Below are 15108 nucleotides of genomic sequence, written 5' to 3'. Positions count from 1 at the left end.
CTGTAGTAATCTAAAAAAGGAAAGAAATGATCAGATGACAAAATGTTTTTTTCTTTTCTGATTAGAAGAAATATATTAAACATTTTTGTAGCAGTAATATTAATTTATAAACTTTGAATAAAATAAACCTTTTTCTAATAGACTTTCAGACTGCAGTATCACTGAAGAAGGTTATAGAGCTCTGTCTTCAGCTCTGATATCAAACCCTTCACACCTGATAGAGCTGGATCTCACAGGAAATGATCCTGGAGAATCAGGAGTGAAGCAGCTCAGTGATTTACTACAGGATCCAAACTGTCAACTAAACACACTGAGGTGAGATCTGATGAAATAATGCTAAATAAATGATACGCATGTGAATTATATTATATTACTTGACTAATTTAGTAAGGTATACAATTTGTTGCATCAAAAATGTTGAAAATGATCAAACATGAAAGTTTCTGTTGTTTTGATGATAAATGTCAGCACAGTTTAGTGGTGTTAAAATATACAGCTTAATCAGACATTTTGGGTCACTAGATGTGCTGGTGTCCAGTAGTTTGGTGCCTCAATTAACATTTATGATTGTGTTATTGTGGACATTTCTCATGGAAAAAACAAATTCAGTATGATTTATTATCCTGATTGTTTAAATGTTACTGAATGCACTGTACATTAATTTCCATCAAGCTCAGATTCACAACACTGTAGATCTACTACAGCAGATCTATCACAGACCACAAACATGTGATGTGTGTCACGAGAGGATCAGTGATAACACACACACATACACACACAGACACACACACACACGTCTGAACCTGCAGTTCCTCTCATAATGAGCACAATTACTGTTGCATCAAAACAGACATCAGTTAAATAAAACTATCCAGAGCAGGGGTGGGCGATATGAGCTAAAATTCATATCACAATATTTTACACTGTCCAGGAGATATTGATAATATATTTTGATATGAGAAGAAAAAAAAATAATGGCAAAATATTTTAACTTTACATAACTAGAAAAAGTGAGCGATAGACCTGAAAAGTATTTTTTTTATTGTTTAATTGTTTTTCTCAAAAAGTGGGGCCTGTAAGAATTAAATTAATTTAAATATTGTGTTTGAGTTGGCCAGAGGTTCCCAAACTTTTTCTGTCGGGCCCCTCTTTTGTAGAGAAAAATATTTTCAAGGTCCCCTCACCCCTTCTTCTTCTTTTTTTTTTTTTTGAGAGTCTCTTACGCTCACCAATGCTACATTTATTTATTAAAAATACAGAAAACACTGTAATATTGTGAAATATTATCAATTTAAATGATCTATTTGAATGTTTTAACATATAGGCCACTGTATTCCTGTCTGCTGTAGACGCTTAAAGCAGAAGCATGCATTGTTCATTTATATTTCTACATGACTCCCTGCAATACAACTCTGATTCATCAATCACACATCTAGTGGTGTGTTATTGATACAAACACAACTGCTACAACTGATAACTGAGCGCTAATGTTGAGTCAATAAAATATGTCAGATTAATATTTTGTGTTCAATTATTTACTTGGCCACATGATAAGCGGTGAAATGATACAGTGTTGTCTTCATCACCCTGCAGAGGTTTATTTAGCAGAATAATCTGCTGACTGTACACTGTCCCTCAGTTTGGAAACCACTGGAGCAGGTGATCTGTGCTCTATTAGTTTGGTCTGTTACGGTGCTCTGTGTTTGATTACTAATGTATGTGTAGCACACAGAGGACAAAAACATTCAGCCTTGACTCTTTATCATCAATTGTGTTAGTCCAGTGTTTGTGAATTCTGCTACATAATAATAGGAAGAGCCGGCATCAAAAGATCAACTAAATATATCACTATGAATGCTTAGCTCTCACAAGCTAGTTATCTCTTTGCTAATTTTCCTCATCTCCTGCTTAAAAGCTGAAAAATCTTCAGATGCTTGAGAATCATGATCTAGTGAGCTTCTGCCCCAGAGTTTATTTTAAAGAATTTACTTTTGACTTTCTTAAAAACGATTTGTATATTTAAATGTTCAACTGTTTTAACTTGAACTGTACTTTTCGTTACAAACAATGTTTGACAATCTTTAAATGCTTTGTGATGTAATGCACATTGAATTGATTCCAGCTTCATCTTCTCTTCTGCAGGTTTTTGGGTCCTGCTGCAGATGAAGGCTGTCAGTATGTGACTGGAATTGTGGGTAAAAACCCGTTACTCCTGAGAGAGCTGAATCTGATGGGAGATGAACTAGGAGACACAGGAGTGAATCAGATCTCTGCTCTACTGCAGGATAAACACTGTACACTCAACACACTGAAGTGAGTATCTTACATCATTTCACACGTTACATGACTAGTAATGTTACAGTCATCTATTTTAATTCTCATTTGAGTCCGGCACCACGTTATAAAGCTTGGAAGAGCCAGGACATTTATTTTATTTTATTTTTTTTATTTTTATTGCAGAATAGAACATGGTCAACATGCGTGACACAACTTAACTATATACAAAACCAAGGTTTGCATATGTATAAAATAAAGTAAATAAATAATAATGAATAAGTAAATAATAAATAGATCAAATAAATGGGGGGGGGGGTCAGTTGTGCACAAGCACAGATCTAAGATTCGTGGTTTGAGATTTTTGGTTTGGCTTTATTAATTCTTGCTGTTGTGTATTCCAACAATTCCATATTTTTGAGTTCTATAAGCCACATTTTAAACGCTGGGGATGTGGGTTCATGCCAGATTTTAAATATGATCTTTTTGGCGGCAGTTAGAGCAGTGTGAACGATCCTTCGCTTGAGGATAACCACGTCACACAGCTCTGTCAAAACTTGAAAAACCTGATCCCAGAATTCACCAACATGTTGACTCTCATAAAACATATGCATATAAGTCCCCACAGTATTTGAACTACAGATTGAGCAGAAAGGGGTAGGCAAGCGCTTCATTTTGTGCAGGACATATGGAGTAGCGTAAGCCTTGTGAATGAGTTTATAATGTATTAGTTGGTGAGCAAGATTTTTGGACATCGTTGGAATACTTTCCCAAATCCAGTCCCAGTTGGGTGTGAAAGGGGCAGATCCTTTTCCCATGTAGTAGTGATGGGGAGTGTGCCGCAGCACTGCTTGAGTGATCTGTTATAAATGAATGACACTGCTCCTCGTGCCTGAGAATAATTCACACAGTCCAACAGAGGATGAGAGTCCAGATTACGGTTCCACTGACGACATATGCACACATTGCCCTTCTCAACCTTAAATACAGAAAGTAGGAATGACCCGGAAGATTGTAGCAGTCTTTCAGCTCTTGAAAGGACCTTAATCTGTGATCGTTGAATATATCACCCAAGAGCCAGGACATGTTTAATATAACTCTGATTATATTTGTCTGAAAGAAGAAATTCATATACATCTAGGATGGCTTGAGGGTGAGTGAGTGTAGGGAATGTGTCCTCTTTCTTTTGTGATATAACGGCTCATACCGCTTTATTTCTGTGTGACTAATTTTCAGTCCTGATAAATTAATTAATTATGATCAATGTATCTCTTATTATTGTAAAACATTGATGCTTTTGGATTTAAATCTTTAACAAAGCAAGCAAAAAATGTCTGCTTTTATCATGTTTGTTTTGTGATCGCACTGGTTCCAGTGACTTATCTATTATTCGTTTTCTGATAACTTCTTTGTTGGTGAAATGATGGAGTTTGACGTTGTGTCTAACATAACTGAACAGAACCGGTCCAGACTGGGCTTTATTCTGTGCAGGCATTGCTTCTTCAGTCTGACCTGTTTCAGAGAAATATTACTGTACTTCACATCTACACACACAGACAAACCTACAGTTTTATTTAGATGTGCGAAGTTGAATCTGTGTAGCAAAGCTGATCAAGTCACTGGACAGAGCAGAGCGAATGCATTTACGTTGTAGTGATGTTCAGACCAGAATCAATTTAAACACAAATACACAGCAGTCAGGACTTTTATTTTAGACAATATGATCAGTTTTAGACAAAAGATGAAGTAAGAATTATATGACAGAAATAAAAAGATATGAAAGATTTTAACACCTTTCACACAAGGTTGTTATGAGAAGTGTCAATTATTTGGTTAAATGAACAACTTATTGGTTTTTCTGTTTTGAAGACGAAATTGTGGAAAATTATCCAAAGATATTCAGACTCTCTTCATCTGTTTTTTGTTTTATCAAGACATTGTGACTTTATTAAATAGTTTTCTTCTATCTTCTCTCGTTCTCTCAATGAATATTAAGAGACTGTGATTTGACAGATGAACATTGTTCTGCTGTGACTTCATGAACATAACGTGTCTGATTCATTGTGTTTTCTCTTTCTGTCTTCAGTCTGTGTGTATGCAGTATTACAGAGAAACAGTGTCTCATCCTGACTTCAGCTCTGAAATCAAACCCATCACACCTGAGAGAACTTAACCTGAGCTGGAATAAACTACTAGGAGACTCTGGAGTGAAACACCTCAGTGATCTACTGATGAACACACAATTCAAGCTGGAGAAACTAGAGTTAGTATCATTATACTCTTCAGCAGTTACAGTCAGATTAAAGATTACTGTTCACTTTCAGGAAAAGAAAAGGAAAGGATGTGACTTGTGGCCAAATATAGTGTCACATACTCTGCATTTAACACACACACACTGTGAACACACACACACACCTTGAAAACACACACACACACACACCCACACACAGTGTACACACACACCGTGAACACACACACACACACACACACAGTACACACACACACCTTGAACACACACACACACCATGAAAACACACACACCCACACACAGTGTACACACACACCGTGAACACACACACACACACACACACACACAGTGTACACACACACCGTGAACACACACACACAGTGTACACACACCCACACACAGTGTACACACACACACCGTGAACACACACACACACACACACACACCATGAACACACTCAGTTTTAATATTATTTTTAAGTAGTTCTGTAGTTGATGCTGTATCTTAATCTACTTTAATATTTTTTCTTCTGTTTTTGTTTATGGTCATATAATAAGGTTTTTGGCAATGTTTTATTTATTGCACTGTATGGTGTTAACAGATGATGAATTACTCACCATGAACATAACGTGTCTGATTCATTGTGTTTTCTCTTTCTGTCTTCAGTCTGAGTGATTGCAGTATTACAGAGAAACAGTGTCTCATCCTGACTTCAGCTCTGAAATCAAACCCATCACACCTGAGAGAACTTAACCTGAGCGGGAATAAACTACTAGGAGACTCTGGAGTGAAACACCTCAGTGATCTACTGATGAACACACAATTCAAGCTGGAGAAACTAGAGTTAGTATCATTATACTCTACAGCAGTTACAGTCAGATTAAAGATTACTGTTTACTTTCATAGTCACCATGAAATTAAAGTTGACAGTTATTATTTTTTATGAATATTGCAGTGCTGAAATGATTTATCAGAGCACATAATGTATTTATAATCCTGATCTTTGATATGAATAACTTTCCTTCTCCTCACATCTGTCATGAATCCTGTCCGCGGTCTTCCGTCCGCTCTCCACCAGAGGTCCTCCTCCTGTTATATTGACTCACACTACACAGACTGTTATGTGTCCCCCGGACTACATTTCCCATGATCCATTGCACTGATTAACCATTATTGAAGGCGATTCATCTGTGATTATTAATGTGTTATTTAATATCTTGATAGTGAACTGCGGTTCTGTGTATTAAATGCTGCTCCATCTGAAATCAATCACTTTAAATAATAGTGTAAGTATTAAAATAACAAACTCAAATGGACAAAAATGTGTTTTAAGCTTATTAATATTTTGAGTCTCTTCTCCCTCACCTCACAGTGCTTTAGTTCAGGGCCTGCTTTCTTCTTGTACATATCACACACACACACACACACATTTTTCGATGAGTCCACTAGTGATAATAATGTTACCTGCTTGACAGAAAGGGTTGCCAGGTTTTCAAAACAAAATCCACCTAATTGCTTCTCAAAACTAGTCCAAACTAACCACATTTCGAGGGGGTCCCTTGGTAAAAATAGCGTTCCGAAGCTAAAATACACGTCAATGGGGTCGTTTTAACCCACGGTAACATTGATAAAGTTTCAAATCCATGAGAAAACTGCAGACTTGGCAACACTGTGAGGTTAGTAATGTCTACAACAGACACAAGCACTGTCTCCTGCTGCACTTATAGTAGTACGACTTTCCTCTGTGGATACACTTCCTCACAAGTGCAATTCTAGCTTTTACGCCCAATTTACGCCCCTGCATGTGATTTATTGAGCAGCCCTACATTCAGAAGAGCACATCAGTTTTTCAGCCTGGTTCTCTTCTGAGAAGCTGGTGACCCATCAAATATAACAACAAAACATACATTAATAATAGTAATAATATTATTGCAATTTATTAAGTGTTTATTTAAATAAAATAATAAACTAAATAATAACGTGTGATAATTCTATTTTATTTTAAAATAAAATGGGACTATTAAATACAAATACAATTATTTTATAGTAAACTTAAAAATAAAGTGCTAATATTTTTATTATTATTTGAATTTGAATTTGAATTTCTTTAATTTTTTATCTTCAAACTTAAACTCAGCAAGCTTTTATTTTGGCGGGTTGCTCGTAAGTCTATGTGCTTCTGGGTTTAGTCTGAAGAGCGTCAGTGAATGAAATGTCATAGTTCTGTATTGTGCTTTGAAAACATTAACAGGGAAGCCTAGATTTATTCTTTCAGTTTGAATAGAAATCTTATACACTACAGTTTGTCGATCTAAAATGGTAATTGTTCATTAATAGCAGTCAACCATGTCGGTCCACAAACACACACTCTGAACTCATTTACAGCACGTTTCTTATTTTGGTCGCGCATGCGGTAATAACTTAATTGAATAAAATAAAATAAAAACTTTAAAAAAGCTAACTGAGACTTGTTATAGCACTTGTGTATCATTGCTCATTTGTTGATTTTGATTGCTTCAGTTGTCGTAATTTATAAGTCACTTTGAATAAAAGCATCTGCTAAATGATGAAATGTAATGGAAATATAAGGTTTTGGCAGTTTTTAATTTGTATTTCTTTTAAATTATTGCAGTGTATGGTGTTAACACATGATGAATTACTCACACATGAACATAACGTGTCTGATTCATTGTGTTTTCTCTTTCTGTCTTCAGTCTGTGTGATTGCAGTATTACAGAGAAACAGTGTCTCATCCTGACTTCAGCTCTGAAATCAAACCCATCACACCTGAGAGAACTGAACCTGAGTCTGAATCAAATAAAAAAATCACTGAATCACTTATGTGACGTACTGAAGGATTCACGCTGTAAACTGGAGAGATTGAGGTCAGTAACATTCACTTTGTTTAACTCTTATTGTCACAGTGTCTGGGTTGTTGTTCCCCGGGGTTCCACTAGATGTCCTCCTTCTCACAGTGTCTGTCCCAGAGCACTTCCTGTTTCCTTATATGGTCACCTTCCTCCTTGTTACGTAATTGATTGTTTCCCCCACCTGTCTCCTGTTTCCCCATTATCCTTCTGTGTATAAATACCCAGTCTGTCTTAGTCTGTGTTACGGAGTCCTTGTTTAAATGTTGCCGTTATTCATTCCCGTCATCCTTGTCTTGCCTTGCGTTAGTGTCTTGTTTATGTCTGCTTTGATCTGCTGGTTTTGACCCTGCCTGGACTGTTTACTCTATTGGATTACCCCTTTAATAAACGACGTACCTGCAAATTGGTTCCTTCTTCGTGTTTCCTTTAACACATTACGTGACAGAAGGACTCCGTCAACATAGGAACCAGCGGTATGTCAATTTTCCGTTCCCCAGCCAAGATGGCGGAGAGGCGGGTCAAGTATCTTCGGTTGACCGCCCTCCGTCAAGAGGGCAAAGAAGTGGGTGCCCTGGCTCAAGTGTTCTGGTCCCTGGCTGAAGGCCTGGGATACAATGATGCGGCCCTTAAGGACCACTTCAATGGCGGCCTGGATGATCCAGTGCCTCAGGCAGAGATGGAGCAGTTGGAGACGCTGGAGTTCTGGGAATTCGTGCGCTGCCTGCAGTTTCGGTGTCGGTGGGATGCCCCAGCCACTCCTGTCTCTTCCGGCAGGGTGGTCGTCAGCCCAGCACCACTGCCCAGGATGGCCGTCAGCCCAGCGCCACAGTACAAGATGGCCGCTAACCCAGCGCCAATGCCCAAATTGGCCACCGGTCCAGCGCCACAGTACAAGATGGCCGCCAGTCCAGCGCCACAACACAAAATGGCCGCCAGCCCAGCGCCACAGCACGAGATGGCCGTCAGCCCAGCGCCACAGCACAAGATGGCCGCCAGTCCAGCGCCACAACACAAAATGGCCGCCAGCCCAGCGCCACAGCACGAGATGGCCGCCAGCCCAGCGCCACAGCACGAGATGGCCGCCAGCCGAGCGCCACAGCACGAGATGGCCGCCAGCCCAGCGCCACAGCACGAGATGGCCGCCAGCTCAGCGCCACAGCACGAGATGGCCGCCAGCCCAGCGCCACAGCACGAGATGGCCGCCAGCCCAGCGCCACAGCACAAGATGGCCGCCAGCCCAGCGCCACAGCACAAGATGGCCGCCAACCCAGCGCCACAGCACAAGATGGCCGACTCAAAGCCTGAGTCTCCAGATAAGGTGCACGATGCTGTCCCGGAGGCAGAGGCGGTGCACGATGCTGTCCCGGAGGCAGAGGCGGTGCCCGACGCTGTTCCAGAGGCCGAGCTGGTGCCCGAGGTCGAGGCAGCGCCCATTGCTGTTCCAGAAGCCAAGGCGGTGCCCGAGGCCGTTCCCGAGGCAGTTACCGAGGTGGTGCCCGAGGCTGTTCCGGAGGTCGAGGCGGTGCCCAACGCTGTTCCAGAGGCCGAGGTGGCACCCGATGCCGAGGCGGTGCCCGAGGCTGTTCCGGAGGTCGAGGCGGTGCCCGACGCTGTTCCAGAGGCCGAGGCGGCGCCCGATCCAGTTCTGGAGGCCGAGGCGGTGCCTGATGTCGAGGCAGCGCCCATTGCTGTTCCAGAGGCCGAGGCGGTGCCCGAGACCGTTCCCGAGGCAGTTACCAAGGCGGTGCCCGAGGCTGTTCCGGAGGTCGAGGCAGTGCCCGAGGCTGTTCCAGAGGCCGAGGCGGCGCCCGATCCAGTTCTGGAGGCCGAGACGGTGCCTGATGCCGAGGCGGCGCCCGATCCAGTTCTGGAGGCCGGGGCGGTGCCCGAGGCTGTTCCCAATGCAGTTACCGAGGCGGTGCCCGACGCTGTTCCAGAGGCCGAGGTGGTGCCCGAGGTCGAGGCAGCGCCCATTGCTGTTCCAGAGGCCGAGGCGGTGCCCGAGGCCGTTCCCGAGGCAGTTACCGAGGTCGAGGCGGTGCCCGACGCTGTTCCAGAGGCCGAGGCGGCGCCCGATCCAGTTCTGGAGGCCGAGGCGGTGCCTGATGCCAAGGCGGTGCCCGAGGCTGTTCCAGAGCCAGGGCCAGTCACCGAGGACCCTCCAGAGCCAGGGCCAGTCACCGAGGAACCCTCCAGAGCCAGGGCTAGTCACCAATTACCCTCCAGAGCCAAGTCAAGTCACTGGGTGGTCTGCTGCTCTGTTCTGGGGGACTCCGACGTTGACCACGTGGACGTGGTGGTCTTCCGCTCTGCCCTGGAGGGCTCTGACTTTGACCACAAGGCTGTGGTGGTCTTCCGCTCCGCCCGGGAGGGTTTTGACTTTGACCACAAGGCTGTGGTGGTCTTCCGCTCCGCCCGGGAGGCCTTTGACTTTGACCACAAGGCTGTGGTGGTCTTCCGCTCCGCCCTGGTGGGCGCCTCAACAGGTCCTTCAGGGATTTCTGTGGGTTGTTTTGGTTTTTGTTATCTTTCTGTCTGTTCCCCTCAGTTTGTCTGGCCCTCCGTCCCTCCCCCTGTACCTTCTCCGGTCCTCCTCCCTCCTGGTCTCCCTGTTTTAAGTTTTCATTTCTGGTGTTTGTCCCCCATGTGTTCCTTTTCCGGCTCTCCGTCCCTCCCCCTGAGCCTCCACCTGTCCGCCTCCCTCCTGGTCTCTGTGTTGTGTTTTGTCTTGGAGCGTCTGGGAGCCGCTCCGTAGAGGGGGGGTACTGTCACAGTGTCTGGGTTGTTGTTCCCCGGGGTTCCACTAGATGTCCTCCTTCTCACAGTGTCTGTCCCAGAGCACTTCCTGTTTCCTTATATGGTCACCTTCCTCCTTGTTACGTAATTGATTGTTTCCCCCACCTGTCTCCTGTTTCCCCATTATCCTTCTGTGTATAAATACTAGAGCCCGACCGATATGGATTTTTGGGGGCCGATGCCGATATTAACTCGAAAAGAGCCGATTTATAAGCCGATATTTTGATTTTGAAAATAAACTGGATATTAGACCCATTTCCTATAAGCTGCACTTACACAACATTCAATAGCAAAATATCTGCCTGTTCTATGTATGTGGGCTGTATAAACCATTTTCCAGAAGGGATTATGTTAAAAAAAGCCTTAGATTACGGTCTCAATCACTAAACAATTGCACATCAAAAGTATATATTTTTTAATGATCAAAAAACAGTCTGGTTTTAAACATTTAACACTTTTACTTTCTTCCAGTTGAAGCCGGTTTTAACAGTCTGTGTGTGTACTGTAAATAAATTATAATACTAAAGTTAAAGTATTTGCAGAAGTAGTCCCACACTTTGCTGCTACAGCATTCACCTTTTTCAGCCATCTGTAGGGCAGAAAGAGAGACAGAGAAAGAATAAGCATGTGTATTAATAATATCACCATGTATCATTACTCATGTCATCATTAGAATTATAATAATAATAAACAGGGATCTCCTACATAGGCAAAAATGAGAAATATATATATATTTTTTTTTATTTGTCAAGCAATAGGTATTAACCTCCTTATATTTAACAATATTATTTCAACATTTTCCTGTTATGTCTGTAAAGCTGCTTTGAAACAATATGTAAGAAAAAAAAAAAGAAAAGAAAAAAGCGCTTGTTCAGCTCACATTTAGTTACATGCCCCCTCTGGTTTAATCACTTCTGACGCACCTACTGTAGTTACTGTAACTACACTATATTTGCTCTCACAGACACATTCACAACGGACCCGTATATATTCTCCTCTTCTCTTTGTGCAGTCTGAATCAAAACATCGTCATGCGCTGGCGAACGTAAAGTTAGCCCAATGTTACCAGAAGATTACAGAATCAATTCGAAGTTGAATGGTCTAATATAGCAATGCATTAGCGGCTGTAAGTGATGTTACAGAATATTTAGAAGTGATAATGATAGGACCGTTAACTAGAACTACCACACCGTTTTTATATACAGTGTATGAACTAAATCTACAATCATTTCACATGACGAACGACAGACTCACCTGGGTGGCTTGGCTGATCGCTTTCTTCTTTGTGGATTTCTGGCGCTGTTGCAACTCTGGAGCTGCAGACCGCCCTCTGGTGGGCAAACTATGCAACACTCATAACATGAGTGAAGAATATGAGACTGTTTCTCATGTTTCATCGGCCGTTATAAACGCCGATGCCGATTTAAATGCAATTAGCTCATATCGGCCGGCCGATATATCGGTCGGGCTCTAATAAATACCCAGTCTGTCTTAGTCTGTGTTACGGAGTCCTTGTTTAAATGTTGCCGTTATTCATTCCCGTCATCCTTGTCTTGCCTTGCGTTAGTGTCTTGTTTATGTCTGCTTTGATCTGCTGGTTTTGACCCTGCCTGGACTGTTTACTCTATTGGATTACCCCTTTAATAAACGACGTACCTGCAAATTGGTTCCTTCTTCGTGTTTCCTTTAACACATTACGTGACACTTATGTGCTGTTCAAGATCTTTTGAGACCCCAAATGATGTTTGCTGAAATAAAAACAAATGTTCCTGTTCAGAAGACCAAATTGTGTAAAATTATTCAAAGATATTCAGACACTCTTCCTCTGTTTTTTGTTTTATCAAGACATTGTGACTTTATTAAATAGTTTTCTTCTATCTCCTCTCTTTCTCTCAATGTAGATTAAGATGCTGTTATTTAATAGATGAAGGTTGTTCTGCTGTGACTTCATGAACATAACGTGTCTGATTCATTGTGTTTTCTCTTTCTGTCTTCAGTCTGTGGGGATGCAGTATTACAGAGAAACAGTGTCTCATCCTGACTTCAGCTCTGAAATCAAACCCATCACACCTGAGAGAACTGAACCTGAGCGGGAATGAACTACTAGGAGACTCTGGAGTGAAACACCTCAGTGATCTACTGATGAACACACAATTCAAGCTGGAGAAACTACAGTTAGTATCATTATACTCTACAGCAGTTACAGTCAGATTGATTTATCAGGATACATCATTTATTTCCAAAAATGAATGTATCCTTGTGATCTTTAATGAAAATAACTATCTCTTTCTCTCATAAAAACATCTCTTCTCTCGTCTGATGATGTGAAGGAGGGAAAACCTGTCAGTCACATGAGATCACAGCAATAGACAACAATTATCAGCTGGTCATCAAAAATTAATTCCTGACCTGCAGTAAAAAATAAAATAAAAAAATATGATCATAAAATGTACTTGTTGACTGTAAACTTCAATCTTAAAATGTCTTGAAGTAAATTTAGATTTATGAACAGAATTTTCTTGATTTGTTACATTTAAACTATTTTTTTTTTATGTTGTAAAGTGGTTCTATAGTTGATCCTGTATCTTATTTTTTTTTGGTCTGACTAAAGATTCTTCAGACTTGAAATGTAACTAATATCCTCAAATCCTATTTTGTTTTAGATTAAGTTTATGGCTGAATGATTATTTATTTACTTATATTGTTTTTAGGTTTTATTTATTGCACTGTATGATGTTAACACATGATGAATTACTCACACATGAACATAACGTGTCTGATTCATTGTGTTTTCTCTTTCTGTCTTCAGTCTGCGTTATTGCAGTATTACAGAGAAACAGTGTCTCATCCTGACTTCAGCTCTGAAATCAAACCCATCACACCTGAGAGAACTTAACCTGAGCGTGAATCAAATAAAAAACACAGGACTGAATCACTTATGTGTCGTACTGAAGGATTCACGCTGTAAACTGGAGAGATTGAGGTCAGTAACATTCACAGACAAGAATCAAAATGATGAAAATCACTTTGTTTAACTCTTATCAAGGTCTTTTGAGACCCCAAATGATGTTTGCTGAAATAAAAACAAATGTTCCCTTTATCTAAATGACATGAGACTTTGTACGGTTGTCAACACTTGGTAGATCTACAAATAGAAAATTAAATTGGATTGATATCTGGTTGTGTGTTAGTGTGAAAAAAGTCTCTCTCTAGAGACCCACATTGAAATGACTGAATGAATGAGGAAATGATCAAATCAATACTTTTTCTTCTTAATTTATCAAATAAAATCAATAAATTCACCACAATTCAGACCACAAAATACTCGAAAGTGAAGTGCACAATGCAGAATGATTAAACTCACATACAAATGATGTTACATAATTAGTCAAAATGTCAGTCACAACACAGAGAAAACACAGTCTGAAGAGGAGACACCAGCACATCCACGATGGAGAAAACACACGCCATGTTATCCCCATTAATCACAATTAGAAATTAGTCTTAATAAAGTTAATTTTACATAAAAAGCTATTTGTATATAAAAAAAACTATTTAAAAATATATTTTTAATTAATACATTTTATACATTTACAAAATATCATAAATCCTTCAAAAAAAAACTACATGAATGTAGAGTAAAAACATTAATAAATGACACATTTTGTTACAAATGTCGTTTTGTTGGCTGTGTTCTCTGAAGAGCCCAAACAGCACGAGTGTCGTCCCCAAACGAACAGCACATAAGAGTTCAACAAAACACTTTATACTCAATATCTCATGATGAATGTGTTCACATTATATTTGTGAAAGATTCTTCATCTTAATGATTTGTTTGTAAGATGATCTCTCTTCCTCTGTTTGTCTCTTTCTAGTCTTTGTAACTGTGGCATTACAGATGTTTCTTCTTTAACTCAGTCTTTGACAAACACAAAAGCTCTGCAGTTTCTAAAACAGCTTGATCTGAGATATAATGTGATTAGAGACTCAAAGCAGAAGCTCATTGATGTGCTACGAGACTCAAACTGTGAACTGAGGTGAGTAAACTTCACTTTGTGATATTAAAGAGATTCATTTACCTCTGATATGTGAACAAATATATACTTTCAAATATTAGTGAAAAGAGTTGATCAAATTATCATCAAGCTTTATTTCAAAGGGTTTGTGTCAGAATGAAATGTAAAGTTGATAAAAATGTTGAACACAAAGGAGGAAAGAGAAGAAAAGCAGACTGTCACAGCTTTCTACAGCAACAGCTGCTTTATTAATGAGATCAGTAATAGTGAATCATTCGAGTTTGAAATAGATTTGTTCAGATTGTAGGAAAACGCTGGTAAAATCAGAGCAGCTTCAGCTCACAGTCGTCCAGCATCACATGATCAATGTCTCTGTCTCTTGTGTGTTTTTACTTTGACAAGCAACACGTCACATTACTTTACACTTACTTTCTGTAAGAGATAATGTACCTCCAGCCACTTGTTATCACAGAATAAACCCGACAGGGTGATCAGGACTTGTGTCCTCCTGAAGAGACTTATTCTGTGATAACATCCGGCTGCATCTGCATTATCACACTTATTATATGCTTTCTTGACACACAAGTGAAGAATTAGACACAATTTAGATTCAGCTAAACACTTCTGCTCAGTTAGCAACAACTTTGATTACAGGAGTTTAATGTAACTTTTTAATGTGATTGAAATATTAACTAATTTGTACTTTTCTCCACTGAACTCTGATTATCTTCTCTTCTGTTTCACTTTACAGAGTAGATAGATAGAGATGCATCACCAGATGCTGCTAAATGCTGTATCTCATAAAGTGAAGTGTTCTTGAGAGGAGCAGTAAACATCAGCTGAAGATCCACAGAAGAGCTTCACTACTGTGTCTATGAGGAGAAATAAATGTGTGATAAATGTG

At 40.3% G+C, this 15108-nt stretch overlaps 1 protein-coding gene and 1 long non-coding RNA gene across 2 annotated transcripts in view; one reads left to right on the top strand and one right to left on the bottom strand.

Annotated features, from left to right (window-relative positions):
* The window catches only part of LOC127987565 (NLR family CARD domain-containing protein 3), a 260615-nt gene that overhangs the window by 159914 nt on the left and 85593 nt on the right, over window positions 1-15108 (top strand). The window contains exon 19 of the mRNA XM_052589932.1: window positions 142-315. Within this exon, the coding sequence (XP_052445892.1) occupies window positions 142-315 (174 nt within the window). The remainder of the gene's footprint in view (window positions 1-141; window positions 316-15108) is intronic.
* LOC127987659 (uncharacterized) lies at window positions 12196-13171 on the bottom strand. The gene is made up of 2 exons (XR_008161313.1): window positions 13086-13171; window positions 12196-12273 (listed from the first exon to the last, which is right to left on the bottom strand). It is a non-coding gene; the product is annotated as an uncharacterized LOC127987659 (long non-coding RNA).

The sequence above is a fragment of the Carassius gibelio genome, chromosome B22, assembly GCF_023724105.1.
Source record: "Carassius gibelio isolate Cgi1373 ecotype wild population from Czech Republic chromosome B22, carGib1.2-hapl.c, whole genome shotgun sequence".
NCBI lineage: Eukaryota > Metazoa > Chordata > Actinopteri > Cypriniformes > Cyprinidae > Carassius > Carassius gibelio.
This window is presented reverse-complemented; position numbering and strand designations above follow the sequence as displayed.